The sequence below is a fragment of the Triturus cristatus genome, chromosome 5_1, assembly GCF_964204655.1.
Source record: "Triturus cristatus chromosome 5_1, aTriCri1.1, whole genome shotgun sequence".
Taxonomy (NCBI): Eukaryota; Metazoa; Chordata; class Amphibia; order Caudata; family Salamandridae; genus Triturus; species Triturus cristatus.
In genome coordinates this window covers 648,162,778-648,189,599 of record NC_140587.1, presented here as the reverse complement: position 1 = coordinate 648,189,599, position 26,822 = coordinate 648,162,778, and the positions used below count along the sequence as shown (strand labels likewise).

The 26,822-nt window shown below is 42.5% G+C and overlaps 1 protein-coding gene across 1 annotated transcript in view; it reads right to left on the bottom strand.

Annotated features, from left to right (window-relative positions):
* Positions 1-26,822, bottom strand: part of TMEM68 (transmembrane protein 68) — a 102,837-nt gene that overhangs the window by 8,122 nt on the left and 67,893 nt on the right. Inside the window, exons 5-7 of the mRNA XM_085605609.1 lie at positions 26,051-26,244; positions 6,548-6,608; positions 5,808-5,947 (exon numbers count right to left, since the gene is read on the bottom strand). Of these exons, the coding sequence (XP_085461735.1) occupies positions 5,808-5,947; positions 6,548-6,608; positions 26,051-26,244 (395 nt within the window). The remainder of the gene's footprint in view (positions 1-5,807; positions 5,948-6,547; positions 6,609-26,050; positions 26,245-26,822) is intronic.

Sequence of the window (26,822 nt, the reverse complement as noted above, 5' to 3'; positions counted from 1 at the left end):
ACTTCCCAGTTTTATCGTTACCTGCAGTTACGCCACGCCCTTCATTCTCATATCTCTGAAGGCACCTCCCTGCCTGAATATAGCCCACCGACGCTCAGATCATGACCGGTAACTCAGGGGCGGGGAGGGGTGGGGGGCTAGGGATCTCCCGTATTTATCGCTCCCTTACCAACAACACCCCCAACACGTTATTCCAACTCAGGGATCGATGAGAGAGGTGGCTCGGGTCCTTGGACGATGCCTATTGGAGGGACGCACTGATGGCTCCCAAACCAGTCACAGCCTCGGCACAGCTCTGCCTAGTGCAGGTATACTACCTCCACGCTGCCTATCTCACGCCGCTGCGCCTCCACCGCGCTGGGCTCTGGCCCGATGCTTCCTGTCCCCACTGCAACAACCCACAAGCCGATTTCTATCACATGGTATGGCTCTGCTCCGCAATAACGTGCTACTGGGAATCAGTGACCGGGGAGCTTACTGAGGTTTTGGGATGGGAGGTCCCCCTTAACCCAATGAATCTGCTTCTGGGTATCACCGAAGGGTTGGATGGGTCCAGGGCTGAAAAACTCTTTCTAAACACGGCATTGATGGTGGCTACAAGGGACATTGCGGCCAACTGTCTGAACTCGGCTGCTTCCACCATGGCGCGTTGGCGCAGGGGGGTGGATTGGTGCACTGCATAGGAACGACCCATGTAAGAGGCCAGGGGATGCCCAAAAAGGTTTCGCAGAATGTGGGGCAAATGGGTCGGGGTGATAGAGGACTGATACTTTCGCTGAACAACCGAGGACTGGGGTGGGTGCAGCAATGTTTTCTCCTTGCTTATCAATTCTTGTATCATGGTGCGCTATAACTACATCTTTGCTTCGCACTGATAACTGTATATAATGCTGGTATTGTTCTTTCTTGTTGGTCTCTTACAAAATCGATAACATTTGATTATCAAAAAAAAGGAAATCTTTCATGCAAAGGACATCACTCAAAGTTAAGACTATGAGTTTATGAATATGGAAAGTGGTTCAATGCTGAAGCCGACTGGAGACACTATAGAAACTTGAGTTATATTGATAGCATAACGGTGATATGCTCTGTTCTGGAGTCATACATTGGACAAACCAGTTTCTGTTAGGTAAGAGACTCTGCAGGGATTGACAGTAGACTGTGTTGAACGCTGCAGAGTCAAGGCGTAAAAGGAGGTAGGAGACACAGTAAAGGGATGTTGCATCGTGGACAAACATGGATAAATGCCATTTTGCTGCACTGTAGCTTGAACCCCGAGTTGTAAAGGCACAAAGAGGGTGCTCACAGAGCCGATAGCAAGTCCCTACTCAAAAATATTTCGAAGGAAAGAAATGTGAATGATCAGGCCACAGTTGTAAGTTACTCGGAGTGAAGGTTTACTTTCTTACGTCTTTGCCATTACTTAGTGGCAGGGACATCTATAAGCTGCAACTGGCAAAGTGCCAGGTAATAGACACTGCAAATATAGGTCTTCAGGGATCTCTGGCCTGTTGAGCATGAAATGCAGTGCCTAATATGCATTTTTTTAATTTCGAACATAAAGAAGTTGCTTTTTTCAACACACACATTAAGAATGACACTTTAAGCTCTATAAAAGAAAATAGATAACCCCCTTTCTGGGTTTAAACCATTTAACTATACGTTATTTGGCATTAATGGTCTATGATACATTTTCAACTTCTATTCTTTTTATAAAAGTTATAACATTGAATGAATTGTTTTTTGTGTGTCGTCTTGAGTGTGCAGTTGCATGTAGTTCCTTCCCTCAAAATGGCTTAACAGGGTGTTTGGGCGAGCTGCTTTCAAAGCCAACGCGCTAGTGCAAAGTACTTTTTCCAGAAGAATCATCCAATATTTGCCTTGTTTTATCAGCAGAAGCAATAAGCAAATCCGTCACCATACAATCGCTCAAAAACAATAGCTTCTCTGGAGGGACTTTTTCCTCCTAGCCTTGTATACAAGACTACATAGATGCTGAAACATGAAGATCAAAATAACAGCCTCTGCCTAATCTGCCACCAAAGAAAGATTTTTTAAGAATCAGATGTAAAAAACACCATATCGAAATGATGTGGTAACTCAGTCGATAAAGGAACATCCAGTAGCTCTGCAGTTTTTTTGTGTGCATAATTCTGTAAATGAATTCAAAGGATCGTTGGAGATGGCTTTGTAGAACTTTGAAACTACAGGCCAAGTTGAAGAAACCGCATCCTCAAATCCATAATGATAGTGTGTCCAACACAGTTGAGATGCTACTGCAAATCAGTAACACTAGAAAGGAGTGCAGGGGTGAGCCTCCTCATCTAGATGGTTTCATCTTTCCTTAATGGAGAAACAGTTTACCTTTGAAGCCTTTCTTTGGTATACGAGGTCCGTGTGTTTCTCCTGAAGGACGGGGACAGTGAGTGAGGAATGGCTCACCTTGTCTCTCAAATACATTGTGTTGTGGCCCTGGAGCTGCATGAGCGATTGTTAGCAGTAGTACTGGAGACCATGTGTAACAGTGTAATTAGTTAACCTTTGATTCGACCCCAGCAGAAAGAGTGCCTCAAGGTAGATAAACACACTGTTGCTCCGGAATGGTCAGCAAATAAAGATACCAAAGTAGGAGTTGATTGACATCTCAGCATTGACAATGGAGCGGATACAGATGTATATATTAAAGTGGAAGAACAAGTAGCTGTCAACTCAGAAAACCACCTGGGTGTTACCTGAATGGACCTCTGCTCAATAAGAGTGAATGGATGAGACAGTCCCCTTTTCTGTAGGTCTGCTTGGTGAACAACATTTGCCCTCTTCAAAGGAAAGGCCTGCTGCAATACTTTTTAACAACAGACACCCTATTAAACAACTGAAACAAGAGATAGGTAAGAAGCAGATTGGACTAAACTCCAGATCTTCAGAAAACAAAACTATGCAAGATAGAAAAAACCCTGTGTCGAACAAAGGCAAGAGTCATGTAGAAGAACAGAATTCCACAGATAAAAAGCACACGTGAGCTGCCAAGAACAAGCAGCCAGCAAAGTGAACATTGTGATGCAATGATTGACGCTTCTATTCTGCAATCTATGTACATGCATTGCCATCTATTTATGTATCTCTTTCATATACTCGTACAAAACCTGTGAAATTCAGCAGATAGTTATTTGAGGTAACTTACTTACGCTCTCGCAATGCACTGCTTATGACCTCACATATTACATCACTCATGACATCTCAAATGACTTCACTGATGACATCATCCAGTGAGTAAGTATTTCATAAATATTTCTGAGACCTAAAGATGAATACTAAACTGCTGCATAAGTTCAATTACCAATCTCTCTACTACTAAGTGATACCATTTCTAACATATGTGATCTGAGTGGTTGTGTGTATATATGTGATTGAGTGGGTGTGTGAGTGGCTGTATGGATGTTTAAGTGGGTGTGTGATGGGTGAATAAGTCTGTGTGCGACTAGCTGAATGGCTGAGTGAGTGGCTCTACTGGTGAGGGCCGATTCAGAGGACCAGCGGGGATGCAATGTGATGTCCTGTGATGAGGATGTGTCAACGCTGCGGTGGATCCGAGGGGCAGCTGGATCCTGCATCGGGGATGTATCTCACTGCAGTAGTTTGATGCGAGGTGAGTCATGGCGCTGTATCAGTTATGCTCAAGAAACCACAGGATGGCAGAGTACTTTCAGGCCCACTTCCAAGAGTCCAGGACTTGGGTGGCACCCCTTGGGTAGGCAGACTCACAGCAGGCAGAGTCCAGGTGCTGGGCTCAAAGTGGTTGGGGCCTTTTCTGTCCCTGAGCTTCTGATTAGGAGACCGGCCAACTAGCCCGTGGAGTCACTCCAGTAGTCCTGGGTTGAAGATGCAGGTCCATTGCTTACTCAGGCAGCAGGGCAGCAATCCTCCTTGCAACAGAGCAGCACAGCAGTTCTCCTTCTGAGTCTTCCACATGTCCAGATGCGTACTGAAGAGTTGGGTGTGGGTACCACTATTTACACCGTGTGCCCCTTTGTAATGAGAGAAGGTTCTGGAGGTTTTTATCACCAGAGATGTTTTTAATTTCCTGCCTCCCTGCCCTAGACCCAGCTTGTCTGGGGGCACAAAAGACTAGTATCAAAACCTTTGTGCTCAGGCAGAGGTTTTGCGATGTGCAAATGTGGTAGGCGACTGCTCCTTCCCCTCTTCAAATCAGAGATGGCCAGCCTACCAACACCTAGTCTCCCTTTGTCTCACAGTCTGGGAGCAATGCACAAAGGCCAACTGCCAGTTACACCAGTCATGTGACCCCAGGTTACAGGCTGCAGGCAAAAGTGGCATTTTCAGAATTATGACCTAAATCTATCTTTACCATTAAAGAGGGTTTTGAATTAAAATTCTCTATACACCAAACTCCACATTCCTACCTGCTCCCAATTGAAAGATATCACTTACTAAATGTAATACGTTAACCCAATGTTATCCTATGGCAGACAGAGGCCTTGCAGTAGTGAAAAACAAATGTAAGTTTTTCACTACCAGGACATGTAAATCTTAAAAGTACACGTCTAACCTTTTAAATACACTGCACCCTGCCCTATGGGCTACGTAGTGCCTACCCTAGGGGTGACTTATATGTGTTAAAAAGGAAGGCTTAGGCCTGGCAAAAAGGTTTATTTGGCTAGGTTGAAATGGCAGTTTAAAACTGCGCACACATAGCCTGCAATGACAGGCCCGAGCGATGTTTACAGGGCTACTTAAGTGGGTGACACAAGGAGTCCTACTAGTAGTATTTAATTTACAGGTCCTGGATATGTGTAGTGCCACATTATAAGGAACTAACAAGTACATTAAATGTGCCAATTGGGTGTAAGTCAAAGTTACCATGTTTTAGATAGAGAGCACAAGCATTTTAGCACTGGTTAGCAGTGGTAAAGTGTAGAGTCTGAAGGCCAGCAAAAACAGGAGGATTGAAGGCAAAAAGTTGGCAGGAAAACCACGCCAAAGATGTCAGTAATGAACAAATTACAACCCTGCCAGCATCTTTTCACAGAGGATGAAAGATTTCTTTAATTTGTTTTGGACCATTCTAAATCCTATGCTTTATAGACTCTTAAGATTGCCCTTGAAAAAGAAAAAAAATGTTAGGTGGTTGGTAGGAGAGAGGGGCCATGGATTGTTGGGACTGGCTCCCGCCATGAAGAAGTCACAGGAAAATATACAGAGTAACATCCTTCTTGCCATGTCACTTTGGGTGGGCAAGCCCCGATACGTTCAGGGAACAAGGAGAGCCTTTCAAATGTATCCTGAAGGGTGAAACTGGATACCAAAGGAAAGTGGTTTCCAGGTATTTCCTGAGGAGTGGATCACTCTATTGTACTCTTTGAGATGGGTTAGTGACAGGGGATTTGGGCACCAAACCCTTCTTGTCCAAGTAGAAAAGCTCAAACCTGCCCCATTCCCTTAGGCTTCTCTCGCAATCTCTCTTCCCATCAACTCTCTCTCCTGTCTCTCTCATCACTTTCTCTCCAACTTCCATGTTTTTCGTTCTTGAAGCTCCCTGTGCCCATTGCAATTAACCTTGATGAGCTGGGGAAAGTGTCAGATGCGCTAGAAGGAGCATTGGTCTTTTAAAAGTGGCATTCCTGGTGGAATAAAAGGTCTGTCTAAAAAGTCCAAATTATGTGCCCCAACCTCCAACAACTGGATTAAGGAGAATTTACAAAATTCATCCTCTTATAAGACACCGGTGTGTCACAATTGCAAACACCAGCTAAGAGGCAAATAGTATTGTGCAACACTTTAAGAAGTACCTTTTCAGCTAGTTCTGGTGCCGTTATATCTGGATCATATGGTATGGGATCTCCTAGGTATGTGCACAATTTGACAGGAAAACCTCCATAAATAGGGAGAAATGGGATTTTAAATGTTTCATATATCCATCGAAACAGACCTGCAAAAGTAAAGAAAAGCAAATAAATTAATATGCATTTAAGACAGCAGCATGTGAACTACAGGTTTTGAAATACTCCAATGTGTTAATGGCTATTAAATCAATTGCCTCCATATGAAAGATTTTAAATGTATTCCTCTAAAACATGTTTTTGCCAGAAAAATAAAGGCTCCCAAACTATCAATGGATTACAATGTTATAACAGTAGCAGAGAACAGCATTCGTTTCCTACTGTAGGAAGAGCAGTACCCCAAGAAAAGATTTGTAAACCTTGTCTCTATCTTCAAAGACTATTTTTGTTTTAGGAATTAATATTTTGAGTTTATCTGGCATATTTTAAGCCATCTTAGAACGTTTTTATTTGTTTTGAATCAAGTAAATCCTAAAGCTGTGGGCAAGATCACCCTGTATGGAAAATACTACCAGGGAATAACTTTTTAGCAAATATAGTAAATAAGTATGCTGGTTTAAGGTGAAAGACAGCATACATAAATACAACACCACTGCTGCAATCCCCATACGCTGACCAGAAATAAAGTCAATTAATGAGGAATCTGATCACTGAAAAATGACACCTCATGCCAAACTTATATCACTTACGGATTGCCCCAAGGGATCTAAATCCTTCACGAACATTTCTTGTGAACATTGGAATGATGGGCTATACCAACAAAAAAGAAAAAGTTTAAGACACATATAAAATGTATGGTTTTACATAAATGAACAACGCATTGAATAGAAAACGTACTTTTGTATTTTAAATTGTATCTTGGTTGTCCAGTTAATGGTAAAACACAGCAAGGGTGGGGGAGGAGAGGAGGGTTGTTCGTTTTTATATGCTGCAAAGGGTCAAGTATTCCTTCTTAGTGCCAAAACACACTTAAAGGTTGAGAAAAAAGCTTGTGCCCACAAGAAAAATCTAATGACATTTTGTAGGTTGAGACCGAAAGAACGGTGAAAATAAAACTTACCTCAGCAGTGATTTCTCATTCATGAGTTCAACATTTATAAGAGTATCGTCAGGCTCCTCTGGAGATTAAATGTAATAAAAAAGCAAGACAGAACCAAGGTTTACCACAAAGAGACAGTGGAGTTTGTAGTCCAAGAGGAAAGCGTATGACACTTTTCTGTGACCAAAGAAAATGACAAATTGCTTGGTTCCATATGCAGGTAAATGCTGTCTGGCAGCTTAAAGGAGAAGAGCATGTGCATTCAAAGCAAGGTACATTGTGCACAAGTGAAGCAGACATACAGTGACAATGTGGACATGCAGGGGAGAAGTGGTTGATGGTGAGTGATGGGGCTGATGCATTGTAAAGGCCTGAACAGATCTTGACCATTTCACTTATCTTAGAGACAAGCTTAGGGTGGTTCATTCACAACCCTATTTGTACTTCAGTGGTCAGAGCTCAGTAACATTCACAGGACCTTGGATACAGCACTGATCAGGTATGCTTACAGATATTGGTTCCTAAGATGCATTTTCTGCCTGATCTCTAAAAAAGAAAAAAGTGCCTTCCTGTAGACATACCTTCATAACTGAAGTATGCTGCTAAAGGGCCTTCTCAGGGCTTTAAATGCAGTCGTCAGTCTAGCGCAATCAGACAAGGCAAATAGGTTCCAAGCAATTCCCTTAAACCAGCTATTAACTATGTTATTAACAGTATAATTTTCTGCAAGCAAAGATTTGGACTTCTAGAGTCAAGGGCACTGCATTAATTGGCACAGCAGGCGTAGCGGCACTAGGGCCCAAGGGCACTAAAGACCCCAAACACAAGTTGGTTCATTCATAGCTACTTCTATTAAGTGTGTTCTACCAGTTGAAAATCACCAGTGTTCTTGCTTCTGGACCTTTGATTTTGCTCCTCTGGTATGGTGTGGAACAAAGTCTCACTGTAAGCTGTTTTGGTGAAGAGCTGTACCTCCCAATGCCCACCTTTAAAGATAAGGTCAGCTACTGTGCAGCTCTGGTAAGAAAATCTGCACAGATTGCACCTAACACATGCACAGACGTGTGCACGCTGAGCACAAGTTAATCTATCCAACTGAACCTGGCATCGGAGCACAGGCAGCACTGTCACAGATGGAGCCAACACTGAAATGTAATATGATTTTTGTTGGGGACCAAAACAGACTGCACAATCCCAGTTTGGATACAGTGTAATATGCAATGCTTTTTACGATGTACTACATGAGGAAATTAGTATTTTCAGGTTAGCTAGAAGTACAGATGTCAGAGTCACTGCCTTGTACCCAACTAGGGGGACAGGAACACAAATATGAAGTCATTTTGGACAGATCTGTGTTCTTTCAAATATCTAATAATTTGGCATAATTTCCTGACACAGCTGTAATGAAATTCATGTGCAGACCTGCCCTGCTGGGAGAGGTAAGTGCCCTGCTGGACCAGCAGGCAGATTAAAGACTCTGAACACAATAGGCCCATTTCAGGAAGTAGGCTTCTCCCGATAGAGGAAAGGGAAGGTATAGGAATCTCCAGAGATATTAGAAGCACCTCTCTATAAAATGGTTTCTACTAGGCACAGCCTTCACTTTGTACAGAAGTCTTAACAGAGAGCCGATGGAATCTAGACACTGAAGACCCTAAGAAGGTCAAGCTCGTATACGCTTTGTGTTCCCCTAGAGCAGAACTCTGAGAGCCCACTTCCTTCAGACACCCAAGTCACTTTAGGTGGTGACACCTCTCCTATAAACAGCCTTTGACTTGTCCACTACTCTTCACGGAGAGTACACTCCCTCCAGACACTAAAGTCTCCTAAGGTGGACAAGCCCCAACAACCCACAGCCTTCACTTTGTACAGAACTCTTCAAGGTGAGCTGACTACTGCTAGACACTCAAGCCCCCTTAGGTGGTCAAGCCTCTACTACGCAGTGTTCCCTCTGTTCAGACCTCTCCGCGGAGAGGCCACTCCCTTCAGACACTAAAGTGCCCTTAGGTGATCATGGCCCCTACCAGGCACAGCCTTTGCCATGTGCACATCTTTTTTATGGAGAGCACATCCCCTCCAGACACACAATGCCCCTTTGGTAGCCAGGCCCCTGCTACGCACCACCTTTGCCCAGTGCAGAATTATTCACAGAAGAAGTGGCTGAGTCAATATATACTCGTGTTCATCCTGCACACAACTCTACCCGGAGATCCCACTTCTTCCACATCCAAGAGACTACTACGTACAGCACTCACCTTATTCATTACAACTTCACCATATCTACAAAAGAGTGGATCAGATCTGCTGTCTGCCTGCACAGTTCTGGATCCATAGCCCAACGCAGGCACCCTTCTGGTACAGTAGAAGGGTATCTGTGTCAGTATAGTTTTTGTGCAGCAAGTGGTCCATTCCTGCACAAACAAATATGCTTTGCATGTCTTCTGGAGAATGCTGCACACATGCAAAGATGAAAAAAACAAAGAGAAACAAAAATATTTGTCTTCGTTATGCCTGCCTCAGTAAAGCGAAGGATTTTGGTGCAAATGTAGGTCTACCAGTCTTTGTAAATATGTCTTTGCATCAAATTCCATGGGTGGGTGCATGGGAATGCCCATACACCACCCATGGAAAGCCCCTCTGATTCAAAGTAACACAAGGCAGCACATTGCACTGCACTACTTCTGGTTAGAAACCAATGGAAAGCCACATTTCTTTTGGTTTATAAATACTAATTTGAATTTTGCATCTACATTAAAAAACAGGAACGCAAAATATTTGTAAATCTCCCGCAAATCTATTGTTATAAAAGCCTACTTTCACTCACAGTTATAACAGTAGACTTACCTTAAATTGTTGTATGTAGACTGCTATAGCGAACTATTCTGAAACCAGTAAGGGCGGTTCTGAAAAGAACCTTTTATTTTGTAGAGGTTTTAAACTTTACATTTTTCAATTTGTTTTTGGAGTTTTTTCAAATTTTTGGGGAATCAACTTAAAAAATATGGGCATCTGAATTTAGAAGCTAAACTAAAGAAAACTACTTCTCTGGGAACGGATATTCTCCCACTGATTTATCTCTGGCAGATAAACTCTGCTGTCCAGAAGCAACCATCTTTGTACACCTGCTAAAGTAAATAATGATGTGCTGGTATGCAGCACGTAAGTCACTTTTGTCGCTAAAGTACTGCTGAAGGGACACGGTCTCCAGGTCCAACAGATAGTCCAGAGCTTGATGTCGACAGCTGTTCCTCCTCCTCCTCCTCATGTTCGAGTCCGCACTCATCACGTGAGAAGTGCCTCAGATGCATCGACCTCATCCCGCTATCCTAAAGGAATACTGATTAGAAGCTCCTCTGCTTAACTGCTTTTTGCACAGATTGCAAGTCACAATCTGTGCCTATATTTTCTTTTCTCCTAGAGGGATCAAAAAGAGTTCCCACACAACTCACTTCTTTGATGTTCTTGGAGTCTTCTGTTCTTCCTCCATCCCTTCAGAACTGTCTGGACCAGATGGCATATTTTAATAAAAAATCCCAAACATTTAGAAACTGTACGAAAACAACGGAGCAGGGACCAGCACAAGAAGTGGTCATATCCAAGTGCTACACCCTAATGAGGTTTAAAGGAGCTACACCCTAATGAGGTTTAAAGGGTGGGAACGTCCTGTAAATGAAGGATTTGAACAGATCAGATGTTGTTCCTGGCTGTCAAAGGTCCGGAGGTACCAAATTCAAGTACTGTGACACAGAAAAGAGTAAACTTCACAAAATAACACAAGGCATCCTCAATTAACTGACACAATAAGAAACACTCTAGGCTCAAACTTAAATAAAAATCACTCTTTCATATTAAACAACTTTTTAAAACTTATTTGTGCATCTCGCTCCACTGCCATGGGACCTGGAACAAGAATTAAAACCCCCACGGAACTACTGCGGCGAGACCCTCCCATCAAGCCGGGTCTGGTGGCTCAGTGGACTAATGCATCCACTGCAGGGGCCTGTATTCGAACTCATGGTCACAGGTTCAAATCCCGGCGGGTCCACTCAGCCTTTCATCCATCTGAGGTCGATCAAATGAGTACCATTGAGTTGGATAACAATAAAACATCTGTTATTCAGAGCCAAGATACCCAAGGGTGAACATGTGCTTTACAAATAACGTTATTGGTTCTAGGAGCCCTGTAGAAAATTAATAAATAAATTGCAAAACAAAATTATTAACAGCCATCAAGTTAAAAAATCAAAACATTACTGATCTTTCACTCAAATAACTAAAGATAACATTAACATTATACCTAGCTATGCAAGTAAGATCTTTATGTAAAAAAAGCCTAAACAATTCATTAAAAAACACTAGAGATTATTATTACTTTATAGTTCGGTACGGTAACACGATCTTAATTTACATTAAAAATTTTTTTTTTTAAAAGACAGGTAAGAAAACCCCCCATTAATTTACGCTAAATAAGATCCCAAGAAATTCACTGGAGAAAAACAAAGGTTAAAGGGATATTTATAGTTAGTCAATAATTTCAGTCATAATGTAACGTTTAAAAACAGAAAAACCACTGAAACTCGCCAGTTATAGTTCAGATAGCTAATTATAACTTGCATCCTCGCCATTCACTGCTTATGACCTCACATATTACTTCACTCATGACATGTTCAATGATGTCACTGATAACATGCAATATACTGCTGTTCAAATTACTCTATTACCATACAGCATTTCAAATATGAAAGTAAGCACTGAATGGCGTAGAATCAAAAAGCATCAATTACCCTTTTAACACAGATGCCCTCTTAGGTAAACCATGGTCCTCCTACGTGCATAGTTTGCCCAATGCCATACTTTTTGTGAATACCCAACCTCATGTAGGCCATCCCTGCTGAACACGCTTCAATAAAAACCTACTCTCAGCAGACACCCAAGGCCCATTAGGTCACCAAGCACCTGCTATTCATAGCCCTTGTGTAGTACAAAACTCTTTTCGGATAGCTGACCTCTCATGGGCAGTGAGCCAGACACACATGGGAAAAACGTACTGCAGACAGTCTTTGCTCTGTGGACAACCCTTCCACAGAGAGCCCACTTACTCTAGACACCTAAGGCCCCTTGGGACATGAAGGACCTACTACACACAGCCTTCACACTGTCCTAAACAGTCTGCATGTAGCCAACTTCTTGTGGGCAATTGAGCACACATGGTTGGGTACAGCAGGTGCATAAAATCTTCACTCCCATGCACAATTTCTCATGCAGAGCCCACTCTGTCTAGACACTAAAGCCCCTTAAGAGACTTAGCACCTACTACGTACAACCTTCACCCTGCAGCAAAGCTTTTGCACATAGCTGACCTCTCCTGCACGAAACACCATTCAGCAAGTCTCTGCTGCGGCACGGTCCTTGCCCTGTGCACAACCATTCACGGAGAGGTCCCTCCCTTAAAACACCCAACACCCATCGGGAGACCAAGGATGTTGAAATAGCCTACACCAATCAGCATTAAAGAGGCTATAGAAATGTAGGTCTAGATGTACCTTCCAGTATAATAAGCCTTTACCAAACTGTTGTATTCACTGGATGATGTCATCAATGATGTCATTTGAGATGCCATCAGTGAAGTGATCAATGATTTCAGGAGTGCTGTAATATGTGAGGTCCTAAGCAATGTAAGATGGGGTGCAAGGTAGTTCGCTGAACTATAACTGACACATTTCAGTGTTTTTTCTGGCTTAAAATGTTACGTTACACCTGACATTATCTCCCAACTATAACATCCCTGTAACCTCAGTTTCTTTCAATGAAAAGGGTTAGCAAAAATAGAGCATGAACAGAGCTTCAACAGCCATAAAACTCTAGATGGTCACACTGCTGTGGGAAAGAGGCCTGGCATGTATTGCACTATCCAAGCTCACAAGGGGGTGGTACGATGGGAACATTGTGTTACCAGATGTCCAAACATATAACTGTGTTTGCTTTGTTCGCCTTAAGTTGGCAGGGTATGCCCACTCACTTTGCCACTGGATTCAAGTTAGCCTGGCTGATAAAGGTTGTTACCCAGAAAACCGGTCCTTGTGTTTGCTTTATTTGCCCTAAGTTGGCAGGGTATGCCCGGACGTGGGTCCCTTGCTCACTTTGTCACTGGATTCAAGCTAGCCTGGCTGATGAAGGGTGTTACCCAGAAACCGGTCCCAGGATGCTTGTTTCCGGTACAGGGAAGACCTGGCTTGGCAGTTCGGGCTGGACTGTTCCCATGAGGTACAGGGGTCGAGACTGATTTGCACATAGCTTTGTCTGAACTGAGGTGGTGAAGTGAGCTAAAGAATGATGATGGATTCAACCCAAATCTGTGACTGGGGGTGATTGTCTGAAAAGTTTCAGCACTCCTTCCATTATCTCCTTGTGTTTGTAAAAATATAACTGGGCATCACAATTGGCGACCATCAACAGCTGGACCGACCTCTCACTGACAGAACCGGCGCTCCACATGGACAGACTGTTACTGCGCCCCAGGGGATACCCCCGCACTTCACATGGAAAGATTTGTCGTGGTGACAAACCAGGGCCCACACAGACAGTGGTGCGCCTATGGCAGACAGCCCTGTCTGCCTGGGATGGACAAACGTATTCGCACAAGCCACCCTGATGGGACGTGGAGACCCTCGTACTCTGTGGAAACTGCCAGGGTTTGGTAGGTGGGACCTCATCCGGACCTCCAAATTGGGTGAAGTGAGTACGAAGGGAGATGTTTTTCGCTGGCCTGAACTGCAGCTAGAATACTAACTGGTGCATACAGAGATATAGTAATACCTCCAGCTCAGACACGGAATCAGGGCATTAGTGCCGAAGATATTAGGCATCGGAGAGCTTTACATGAGCACCAGTTTTGTTACACAAGGACACATTCATTTTGTTAGGCACGGGGAGATTAAGTGATTTGTCCAGAATCACAAGATGTTGAGCATCGTTGCCGAGCCTCGAACCCGGTTCCCCAGCTTCGAGGTCGATCGCTCTAGCCATAAGGCTACATCCTCTGCCCAGAGAGGATGTAGCCTTATGGCAAATAGCTATTAAATCACATGCCAGAAGGTTTAGGGAGGATCAGAGAACAGTGAGAGCAAGAGCTGGGGGGGACTGGAGGACAGTGAATGGGAGGAAGCATTAGCCTCCCCCAGGGAAGTTGCCATACAAGCGGTATTCAGGCTGGTTCAATTGAAAATTCTACATCACTCATACTACACCCACACAACCATGGTTAAGATGGGGAGGCCCAGGACTTTCACTGCCTGCGATGATGTGGACAGACGGGCAACTTTTTACACATCCTATGGGAATGCCCAATGATATAAAAGCTCTGGATGGATGTAAAGGGAGGAGGGGTGACCAATAATGTGCGCTGAATATCTGGAGAGATACAGACTTGCACTGATTGCAACTTACATGGACTACATTAGGCCTGGCAGTGGCGAAGCCTAATTAGCAAAAGCATGGGGTGCCGAACAATTACCGGAGGAGGAGGCCTGGAAATGTGACATGGACTGGTGCGTGATGGCCGAAAAGGTCACCTGCAAAGGAAGGGGATGTCCCCATAGGTGGTGTAAACTATGGAGAGACTGGAACTCCTTCAGAGGCCACATTTGTGATGACTTGGCTTTGACTGCCCCAGCAAGAACAAGTCAAAGGCTAGAGGAGCAACCCTCAACGTTGAAGAAAGACGATAGCGAGGGGGGCTGTGGGGATGACAAACTATATCATGTGTGAGACAGTATTTTGTTTTAGAAATTATGCTATGTGCGAAATGTTAATAAAGTTTTTTTTTTAACCTTCTGAATGGTTGCACAACACCACACAACGCCTTTCTCAATGCAGGAAGAAGACCAAAAACCCAAAGGACTTAATATGGGGGGCACTCAACAGCACCTCGGACGCACTGTCGATCTGTGGAGGACCACTGCCTAGTCTACAGCAGTCTGTTCTGTCCAATATGTTGAAATATGCCAGCTGCATCCCTCTGGGCTAGATGGCAGGAGCTAGGTATTTGTGTACTTCCTCATTTTAGGCCCACCGCTCAGCAGTTTGTTCCAGCTGCAAGCATGATGCTATAAAAAGGGCTCTGCCTAGTGATACCTCCTCATACTCACCCGCAGCATCTGCTGGGGTTGGGCCTCCAAAGCTGTAACCTGCCCACCGGCAACTCACCCAAATGCTCTTGTAACTGCACCTGTGAGTCAAGCACGGCTTACAGCCCTCTTCCTTTAAAGCAACAGCTTAGGTGTTCACGACATATGTCGGTCTGGAGAGAAACTTAAGTCAGGAACAGGATAACATTGGTTTCTGGGCTGCTTAGGATGCAGGGCTTTGAGCTACATGGGCATCTGGGTCAGGCCCGGCCACACACAACCTTGGTTGTCCTTCATACTTAGAATCCCTCTCGACCAAAATTCAGGCTGGATATCTGCCTACTAAATGTCATCATAATACTAGTGCTACTACTAATTATGAGTTGTAAATAGTGCTTCATACTTTATTTCTGCATTTTCTGCTGTAAATAACACATTTTAATATTAACCAATTAAACAGTAATCCAGTTACTTCAGCTGAATGGAAGGCTAAGTATACTATGTCAGTATCCAAACTGGTTACCAGCACATTAGTGCAGATATTAGTGGTGAGCATAAGCTCACTGAATCATCTTGCTGGCATTCACCCAGGGAATTTTAGGTTTACCATCATACTGTGTCTCTCTGCTCGCCCAGGAACATCTTTCTCAACATAGTGTGCCACCATCTCTTCTCTAAGGTCTATTTTCTTCTACAACCTCACCATGGTAACAAAACAGGATAGTGCAGCTGTTTTGGAGGGTGTAATGGTGGAGCAAGAGTAAGGTCTAAAAGAACCTGGTGTTAGGTAAAAGAATGTTGACTTTATTAATGAGATACAACTCTTTCATCTGTAGGGAATTCATCATACCCCATCACAATGTGATTAAAAAGAAGCAACTGTCAAAGTCAGGCTGACTTTTTGGTAAAGTATTAATTTGAAGAAGAATTATGGTTTGAGAATATTCTGCATGTCTTGAATATGGATTTGCCAAGCTTCAAAAGCCACAAATGCTAAAGAGGGGAAACCAGATTTCTGATGAGGAACAGAGCAAAGACTTCTTGAGGGTTTTGCAGAAAGCACCAACTTATGTAGCTGAACATCTTCATTAATGGAAGGAGAAAACTAGATCTTTCCATCAACGTTTTAGTTTCTAATCTTGTCCTAATAATCTTAATGAAGGAAATCTTTTTGAACCAGGCATGCTCTACAGTGACACCGCTCCAGAGAGACCTAGATTAAGTTTATGTTTTATACCTCCTCCTAGCCAGTATCCTGCATAAAAAAGCTAGCAATAGCAGCTGGCTTTTCCAAGACACAGACCAGCATTTGGATGCAATTTTTATAAGGAGCATCTCCTGCTTCAAATTTGTAACCTTGAACCTAGGGGAGACAGAGGAGAGGAGATGCAAAGACACTTCTACTTCACCAAAGCAGCAGACGCGAGTCTGACTTCAAATGTTCGACATTTAGACTCAAGAACCATATCTGGAGTTTCCTAACGTGGCCCTTTCCATGTCGCATTGGTATGTTGGAGCACTGAAGCTTTCTTCCATCACAAAAGGATAGAATACCTTGTTGAGGTACTTGGGCAAATGCAAGGTTTCTCTGGAGACTTCAAGTTAGGAACCTACTTGGGTCTTGTTTGGAACTGGGAGCAGAATAGAAGTAGACTGCAATTGAGAGGAAGGAATAGGACCGAGACCTCAAACATTCATATTTCAATTCACTATGGAAACCAGTCATGCCTGATGTGAGCTTCCCTTAGGCTTCTGAACCACCTTAGTGTAAGAGGATGTGTTCTTTTATGTTTGGTACTGCAGGAACAAGGCTCATCTCTAGAATACATACTTGCCTTATGTAAAGATTCTTGATATGCAATTATAAGTCACATTAGACACTATACCCACTATAATAATCTACTGTATTTCTCCTTCTTAAAATCCATATAGTGTGTTTGCTTTTGATGTCTACAGGGGTGTGGCTGGCTATGCTATGCTACGACTTGGCAAAAACACAGAACCAAATGATCAAAAGAACTGTGTGAACCCTGCCTCTTCATTTTGGAAGGCTTTGTGTTAGAGAACAGTAACTGTTAAGCAAACTTGCACAAATGAAGGAAATTAAACTTCCTTAAGTTAAAAGAAGAGAACCAAAGTTATCATTATTAGGTGACCCCCATAAAGCCATTTCCAAAATGTAAAGACTATCTAAACGCCATGTCTACCATGGTACACAAGGTTAATTCATATTTTTTTTTTTTACTCGGTTCCCATAAAAAAATGAATTCACAATTTGCCCACACTGCTTCATGTGCAAGAGCCTCTCTCTAAAAATCTCTAACGCCTCTTGCACTACAGTATAGGCTACTGTCCTACATCAGCTGGACTATACCATCTCCATTCTCTCAGGCAATCTCAGTTCCTCGCTGGTGCGTATAAAATATTCTAGACTCTGTGGCAAGCGGATATCCCGAAATAGACAATATGATCAGATGTCAACTACACTGGCTTCCTCTAGAAGCTAGAATACATTTCATGTCAGTGCATATCACTCTTAGCACATACACAAAAAATACCCAGCATATCTCAGAACTGTTGTCAAAAACCTCAGGGGGGAACAAGACCTTTAAGAACATTGATAAGTTAAGACTGGAAGACCACAAATTCAAATCTTGTAAAGCTGCCAAACAATCTTTCTACACAGCAGCCCCTTCCTTTTCAAATTTACTGCCAGAGGATCAGAGATACTCAAAAGACATCCTCCAAGTTTATAAAGGTCTAAAAATGTATCTTCTCAAAAGTTATCTTGCCTAATCTCCGGACTTCACCAAACCTTCCCTCGCTTTTCCTTGGCTACCACCTCTCTTTTGCCTTCTCTACTTCCTCATGAGCCCACTGCACTTTAACCCTATCCCCTCATGACTTAAATTCTAATTTTACTAGTCAGTAAACGTCCCTCCAATTTCTCCCAATCATCATTTTCTCCCGTCTTCTGTGGATCTAGGATGTTCCACTACCGTTTCTCATTTTCCAAATCCATTCCTTTCTTAACCCTCAATTCTCTTTTCCTGTCCCCACTTTACATATCACCTTGTAGCTATCCAACATCTATCCAGTAGTCAGTTCTCTCTTGCACTAAATGCATTCAACCGATTCTAATTTCACCATGCCTTGACTCTGTGCATGGAGTCCTGTAAACTTTATCTTTTCTGTCTCTGTGGTCCTCAAATATTGTCTCCTACTCCTCATTGTTTTGTACATTGTGGCTCAGAACCGTTTGTTATTCTCAGAATTCTAGATCACCTTAAATTCTACAAAGACTAGCATTAAATGAAAAAAATCTTTAATGTTTCTGTGCACAATAGTTTTTGGACGGTTCTCCAAGGGTTGCCACTAAACCCCATGCTGTTACTATGCACAGAGCACTGATAATCCCCTAGCTGAGCATCAATTTATAAAAAGGTAAAACAAATCAATCTCAGGAAAATTAAAAAGCTACTACTTCTACGGGTCCCTTGACAAAGCAAGGCTCCACTCCTGAGAGAAGGGGGTTTGTCCAGCGCCTCAATAAGCTCCTTCTCAGATTCGACAGGAACCAGATCAACATTGTTTGATTAACTGGCCACAGCCTGAATGGGTCTGGGATCCTGCAGACCTTTTGTAGTACATAGATGTGGCAAAACCACATGTACTTCTATAATTAAGCTGCCCGTCTTGGCTAGGGTCGATCAACTACAAGGTGAAGCAGAGAACAAGAGAACTCTTCATGCTCCAATTCAGTAAGCCAAGTTTCAGGTATGGTACAGCTTTGAAAGAGTTGAGTAAATCATCATTGGTCATCCAGGCTACATCACTAATAACTTCACACGCTGAACCTCACGTTGAATGCAGGTGGGGGAAAAGCAAAAAAATCCCAAATAACTTATCTGAGTATATGCTGCAACGGGTCTAAAAAACATTATCACTTTCTGCACACTATCACAGGAGCTAGAGTAGTTGGAGGAAATCATTTGCATGAAAGATAGCATGTTTCAGTTGTGAATAAACATGCATTTAAACAAATAGTTCAAATGCTCTCAGGCAGGAGAGTGGAGTGCTGTAGAGAATTTACTTCCCCTTTCCCAGTTCAAGTTAGTCATTTCATAGTTTTGTAGCAAATGCCATATTTTACAGTGCGCTTATGAATGACAATACCAAACACTATAAAGCTGGTTTTGTAAGCGTTTATACCTTATTTACCCTGCATTTAGACCTCATCTATTATGTGCTACTCTCGGATCCCACTTATTTACTATTACAGTGACCATTGTATTTCCAATCACGATGGCCCTCTTTATGAATGGCCCAGAAAACTGTGTTACTTGCACAAACACCTATTTGTGCAGAGGTCACAATTATATCTATGTTGGAGTTTACCACACCCAGTAATTACCGGATGAGATAAATCCACACTAGAGGGGTACATTTTACAGATTGAAACTCGTGAAATATACCAGGTAATAAATGCCTGGTAAACACCAGAACCTGCGAATTTTGACACAGAATGAACCAAAATATGCATGTTATTGCCCAATTGGAAGTGGAAAATCCTTAACAGGATGCAACTATAAACCAAAACAAATGAATTTGTAAACTTAAAGTTCACCCAGAAGGGTGTCTTGGCACTGAATAACAGATGAGATTTACTTATTGGATTCTTTATTGTGTGATTAACAGATGTTTAGAGTTACCGACTCAATGGTATTCATTTTATCTACCTCAGAAGGATGAAAAGCTGAGTGGACCTGCTGGGATTTCAACCTGTGACCATGAGGTCAAACGCAGGCCCCTGTAGTGGACGCATTAGTCAAAACATTAGTCCACTGAGCCACCAAACATGGCACCATTCTAATACCAATAACCTGTATATTGGCATTTATCGGGATGATAAAGTACCCCACCCCCGGGTTAGAAATAATGAATGTTAAGAATATCATTCACAGTGATCTCATTGTTAATTGCAGAGTGTTTTTCACTTCCGTGAAAAGAACATTTGTCACTGCTTTAAAAACCAACCGTTATATGTGAAAATAAAGACATCACAAAAAAACAGATGTAGAAAAGCACAATTACATGAGCTGTTATAAATTTTTTTGTAAGGAACAGCTTTGGTGAAATTTCTAATGATTTAGGCAATTACACAATAGGACGATTGCAAAAGATGCTATGTAGCACACCAGAAGATTAAAAAGCAGCACAGAGACCACGAAGTTTGAATCGCTTAAACAATTGTGGTAATTTAGGGAATAGGCACAAAAGAGTGAAAGCAAAGGCAACATAGCATCCCAAGAAGCCGAAAGCATTAAAGACTGCCAAGTACAAGTTTGCCCTTTAGGTCATTACATATTGATTTACTATTCCTCAAAAGCAACATAATGCCTTGTTCTAGACAACATCAGAGAGCATGAATAATGTTATGTTAATGCCGACTGCAGAAAAAAAAAATCGAATTATAACACAAGGTAAATCAAAAAAGTATTGTTACAACATAAGAAATGCTACAAGAAAAAAGTTAAATATTCATGTCAATATTAAACATACTGTCCTTTTCAACATCTAAAGCAAACATACCTGTATGTTTTCATTTTAGTTAAAAGGAAAAACCATTAAAGAAAATATTTAAACAAGCCCCGCCATTAAAAAATAAATAAATAAATAAATAAATAAATAAAACAAATCTCAAGAAGGCCGCCTGTGCTTGCACATGGGTCACGACTCACAAGCAGGATACAATAGACATCTTGGAACGCATTTTTCTTATGAAAACAGCAAGATGGCCAATATGGCATGCACATGCGTTGTGACGTTCCAAAGTATATGCATGTCACACCAGCCATCGTGAAATGCCATTCTTAAAGACAACTCTTCAAGATGGCCACTGTGTGCATACATGCGTCACATTTTGGCGTTTATTCCAAGTAGATTTTTGTAGATGGGCAATGGCCATTTTAGAATGATGAATCTTAAAAAAGTAAGTGCTGGAGTATAAAGAGAAGCGGGGGAGGAGTGGGTTTGGTAGCAGTGTGCAGTTGTCGGGCCCCTCGCAAACGTACTTTTTTTTTTGGTATAACTACATTTTTTTACAACTAAATAAATAATTACGCAATGGGCTGGAAGCTGGAGTGGGGGAGGAATGTAACAGCCGAAGTTGGAGTAGGACAGAAAGAACAGGGTGCCCTGGGGTGAGAATGTGAGGACGAATGAGAAGTCAGGGACAAAGAGAGCAAGAAAAAAGTATACGTATCTCTGAAGTGCGAAAATTAAATTTAAAAAGAAAAAAGAATTCCTAGAAGTGAGCAGCGGAAGGGTACAAGTCATTGAATCAGAAACATTGTAAAGAAGAACTGCTGCAGAGGCGGGACAACCACAAGGAGGGAAGCCGTTGAATAAGAGCAGGGGAAAACGAGATAGCTAAGAAAGCCACCCAATCAAGAGTAAGGGGTGGACCCAAAAGCCAGTAAATGTGTACATATGTTATATGCATTGGAGACAATAGATATCAACAACACACAGCTAAAGGTGTGAGTAGGAAAGACCTACAAAGCATACACGAACCATTCAGTGATTTTCATAACAGTATCCATTGGCAGAGGTACACCTGGATTGTGAACATAAATCTGAATAAGATATAGACCAAGAAAAGAAAATGGCAAAAAAAGATAGACATGGACACATACTACTGCAACATTGCCAAAAGTATATCTAGGAGCAACCAAGTGTAATTCACTGTGGCAACAACTTGAGAACACAGATTAAAACTTCCCCACTGCCCAGCTAAGAGTAAAAGTTCTTTAAAAATAAAAAAAATTGGATCTGGCGACGAGAAACTGGCCTTACCAATTAGGGGAATCTGATTCAGATAGCCATCAGGGGGTTCGCCTAAAGCTCCTAAAGTGGAGGACACTGCAGGAAAGACACATGCCCAACCCTATTTCACTGTCCACCACATACATTGGGCTGGAGGACACGGTCGGAGAGGTGTCCTTCCCTCCATATCCAGTTGGGTATGTAATATGAAAAGCACATTTCCAGCTAGGGAAAATGATATTCAGATTCACAGCATATATCCAACAGAATAGTTGATGATTTGTCCAAGGTCTTTACCAAGGGCCAACTAAACCATTTTGTGTCAGAAGATGCAAATAGCAATACCCGTTTATTACCCTCCCCCCCCCCCCCCCCCCATTTGCCTGTGAACTACTGCACTTGTAGAGATTGATAAGGTTAGAGGAACCATTTGTTAAGCAAGCATTTCAAAGGTGAAAAAAGGAAGGGTAGCTCAATCCAGCATACCGCAGGATTTGTTAAAATATTTCAGATCGGTAACATTTTAAACAAAGTCCTTAAATTCATGCTTGGTTCATTTTATTTTGAAAATTACTCAACTTACTCTTGAATATTTCAGCATAATCCAAATCAGTGCACAACGGAGGATTAGATTTGATAAACAATGCTCACCCATTCAATGTAGTAAGAACATTTTGTAAAACCTTTTCAAGGCTTAATAGATTATCTGATTTTCACACAGTACACCGTTGTGATTATTCAACAGTCGCGGAATTGGTCAAAGTGGCAATATAGTCACATGGCATTACTGGTCACCAGGTAATCTGCATTCTTTAAGTTTGTGTTCCATCAGGAGAGTTTGTTTAAGGCTCAATGGCGCCTCCCTTTAAGACTTGGAGAGGTATAAGGAGCCCAAGCAGAAGAAATGGGCCAATATGCTATTAACACCTAGACTACGTAATCACTATCAAAACCAAACTATTTGGAACGCTGCTTTGTAGGTCTAGATAGAAAAGCCAACATTCAAACTGAACACCCCCATCTGTCGTGCATGTTACACATGCAGAATGCCATGGTGTGATGTTTCGACCTGTTGCCATTGGACGTTTCTTACCAAGAGTTTTTATAAAGAGTTCCAATTTATTAACACCCCTTTCTGGATTGATTAGTCAACAGTCAATATGTTTTTTTCTCCGCTATTAACGAGAGTAAACCTTGCATTGAGGAGCAGACAGTTAAAAAAAAGCACAAACAGAGGTGGCATGGTGTGGAAAATTAGGATGGATTGTGATTAAGCCCGAGTAATTACCAGTGCCTGAGAATAATTCAAGCATTCCGTCCATCACTATTTTCAAGTAAGGCACCTAGTGAATCTAGACTTCCCGAATTCTTACGAAAGACTACATAGAAAACCATGAGTGCATTTTCTACTTTTTTAATTCCTGGCATCTCGGGTCTTTTCTGTCTCTCCCCCCGCAGTCATGCAATGGTCCCACCTTCATAGCCAAAAAAGCACATCGATGCCTCGTCTGGGGTAGTAAGCGCTATATAAATGCAATTACAATACAAAAATACCCAGTACAAGTAAGTAATACAAGTTACAACCCTTACCAGAACGAAGCAGTTCCTTCCAACAACTGTCAGGCATACATCAGACTGTTTCTGCTCCTTCTTAGCAGCCTGGTGGCTAGTGGTAAGGGATGTGAATTCCCTGACACTAAGCTAATGCCAGATGCGCCCTCTGCATGCACGCAGCCCAGTAGTTCAAATACCCAGCAGTAACCGCGCTGCTCACAATCAATCAATCAAGACATCTGTACAGCACGCTACTCACCCGTGAGGGTCCCAAGGCGCTGGTAGGGGGGGGGGGGGGGGGCTACTGCTCGATCAGCCAGGTCTTTAGTAGCGTCCTGAAGGTTAGTAGCTCTTCGGTCTGCCGTAAGAGGACGGGGAGGGTGTTCCAGGACTTGGCGGCGAGGTAGGAGAATGATCTGCCGCCGGTGGTCGTTCGACTGATGCGGGGGACGGTGGCGAGGGCGAGGTCAGCAGAGCGGAGCTGGCAGTTCGGGGTGTGGAAGGTGAGCCGTTTGTTGAGGTATGCTGGACCGGTGTTGTGGAGGCCTTTGTGTGCGTGGGTGAGGAGCTTGAAGGTGATCCTCTTGTTGACGGGAAGCCAGTGCAGGTCTCTCAGGTGGGGTGTGATGTGGCTGTTGCTAGGGATGTCGAGGATCAGGCGGGCAGAGGCGTTCTGTATGCATTGCAGTCGTTTCAGCAGTTTGGCCGAGGCTCCTGCATGGAGGGCGTTTCCGTAGTCCATTCTGCTACTGACGAGGGCCTGGGTGATCGTTCTTCTAGTGTCTGTGGGGATCCACTTGTAGATCTTTCGGAGCATGCGGAGGGTGTTGAAACAGGAGGATGAGATGGCGTTGACTTGCTTGGTCATGGAGAGTGTAGAGTCGAGGATGAATCCCAGGTTGTGTGCGTGGTCGGTGGGTGTTGGAGCTGCTCCCAGGGCGGTCGACCACCTGGAGTCGTCCCAGGCTGAAGGCGTGGGGCCGAGGATGAGGACCTCCGTCCTGTCCGAGTTCAGCTTCAGACGGCTGTTCTTCATCCATTCGGCAATGGCTTTCATACCTTCGTGGAGGTTTGTTTTGGCGGTCGTAGGGTCCTTGGTGAGTGAGAGGTTCAGAAGGCATCCCGACAGAAGGTTGTACCGGATGGTCCTCCTCCCTGCAGGAGACTATCCAAGTAACGATAGCCGATCACGGCAGTCCATATACACATCTCATTTCAGATGCAGACATTAAACAGCATCTGCCGTCGTAGAATTAACTAGTCGTTCTTCACAGAGCGCAGTGGCTCACTCCGGTAGCACCCAGACACACGGAGTACACTTTTTCACCAGGCCTGGTTTTCAATGTTCGACTCATCCTGGGCTAGTCCTTTCTCAGCAATTCCTCCATCACTCAGGATACATTCCATGCCTCATCTCGAATAAGCCTCAACATTTTGGATTACCCCCCCAGCCCACCTTTACTAGGGTAAGTCCCGTCTAATAATGCATTGAGCCCTACCCATGGGACTGCTCCCTAGATTCAAATGTTATGTCAATGTTTCCTTCAAGTAACCTAGCTGGTCACCATGCGAGTAATCTCCTCTTTGTCTCACTGGGTTTTATTAGCACCCCACCTAACTAGTCTTTGGGTAGAACGGCTTCTCCATCACCTTCTTGGTTTCTCTCAATTTCTCTGCTCAGTCTTTCTTTATTCTTCTATTTCAGGGGTCGCCATTCTTTAGGGCCTAATTAGACCCACCCATCAATAGTGGGGTCGAAACGTGTGTGTGCATGTGTATTTATTTAACAGGGCTGTGTAATTAATATCATGTAATTTGCAATGGTCGCTTTCTTGTATTGAGAAACCGCAGCTGTTTGCTGCATATTATTTTCACATAAACTGTGTGGGTTCGACTTTTCACTTGGGACACTATTGCACCTTTTTCTAAATATAGGTTTTCAAAATACAAACATGTTTCTGTGCTAACAGTATTTGGTCTCCCGATTAAACTTTGTAGGAGCGCTTCTGTTTCGAACATACCTTATCAGAATTATCAACGACTGTGCGTAATTAGTATAAATTATAATTGTTTATTTTTCCACAAGAACCATTGTTATATGTCCTGGTTCTGTGCGAGTAGGGTTGCCTCTGTAAAGAAGGAAAGATGCAGCTGGAACAGCCATTTATTTTTCTTCTTTCAATATTGTTTTTGCTAGCACCTCTTATTCCATACTTCACATAAGAAATATGTTTCTGCCCAAACACACTGCATAATATAAGCATTGCACACCTAGCATCAAAACTTATTTTATTAGGTTCCTTAGGTTAGTTGGTCAGGGAAAAGAAAAAATATAAACTTGGAGGACGAGTGAGAAGAAAAGGAGCAATGTCAGAAAGGCAAGATCCTGACAGAAGAAAATGTAAAAACAAAAAGTTCATGTTAATATGATACAGCTCCTGCACCATGAAGTGACAATATGCTATTTTAGGTTATCCCAACAAGTTATTCTAACCATTATGATGAAATATACATTTTATTTTGCTTTAGATTTTTATCATTAAACATCTTAATTACAAAACGACATAAATGTTATTGTTGTCACACGATCCATGGAATAAATATGACCATTATAACCTTCAGAATATCTATTGCCAAGAACTCACCACTTTTGCATCTATAGCCACCTGGGCAAAGCCTTTACGACTGCCCCATAGAAGGATGTAGCTTTCATCGCTAAAAATTGCCTCCCGTACTCCACCAGGTGAGATGGCCAGGAGGTGGCCCTTCTTCAGAGCTTTCACACATTCTTCCTTTGGTCCATGCATTACACTGAACACTTCAAGCAATGGTCTAAAACCTGAAAGACATGTGTACAATAAAACATTACTTATATGAAACATGCAGAGTAGCCAACTTCACAGAATTAGATAACTAAGAAAATGTATTAATTCAATACCTAACTTCAACAATATATCCTTCAATCAAACCCTGTTTTACATTACATTTATACATGTTTTGCTTAAGAAATGTCTTGGACTCCTTACTTTACAACTTTCATCTCACTTTAATTAAACCACCAAACAGCACTACCTTAACAACCAGACCTTTCTGCGTCAATCAGTCTTCAAGCACACTTTTGATACATATGATTACGAGTCAGACGGGGATGGCAGGCGATTACAATAAAGCTAGATTAATGATAAGAAATATGTGGAAGCACTGAGATAACCAAGGATTATCGTATTATTATGTCTATTTTAACACGCTTTGTTTTTTTAATTTGGAACTGATGTTAATTTAATTACTTCTTACTCTATTTATGTTACCTGTTTAGTTTACCTCCACCAGAGCAGGCTTTCAGCTTGGTTTCCATTTTGGAAGGTTTTCTAGCTCCACATTTAATAAAATCCTTTAAGTCTCTATTGAAAATAGCAA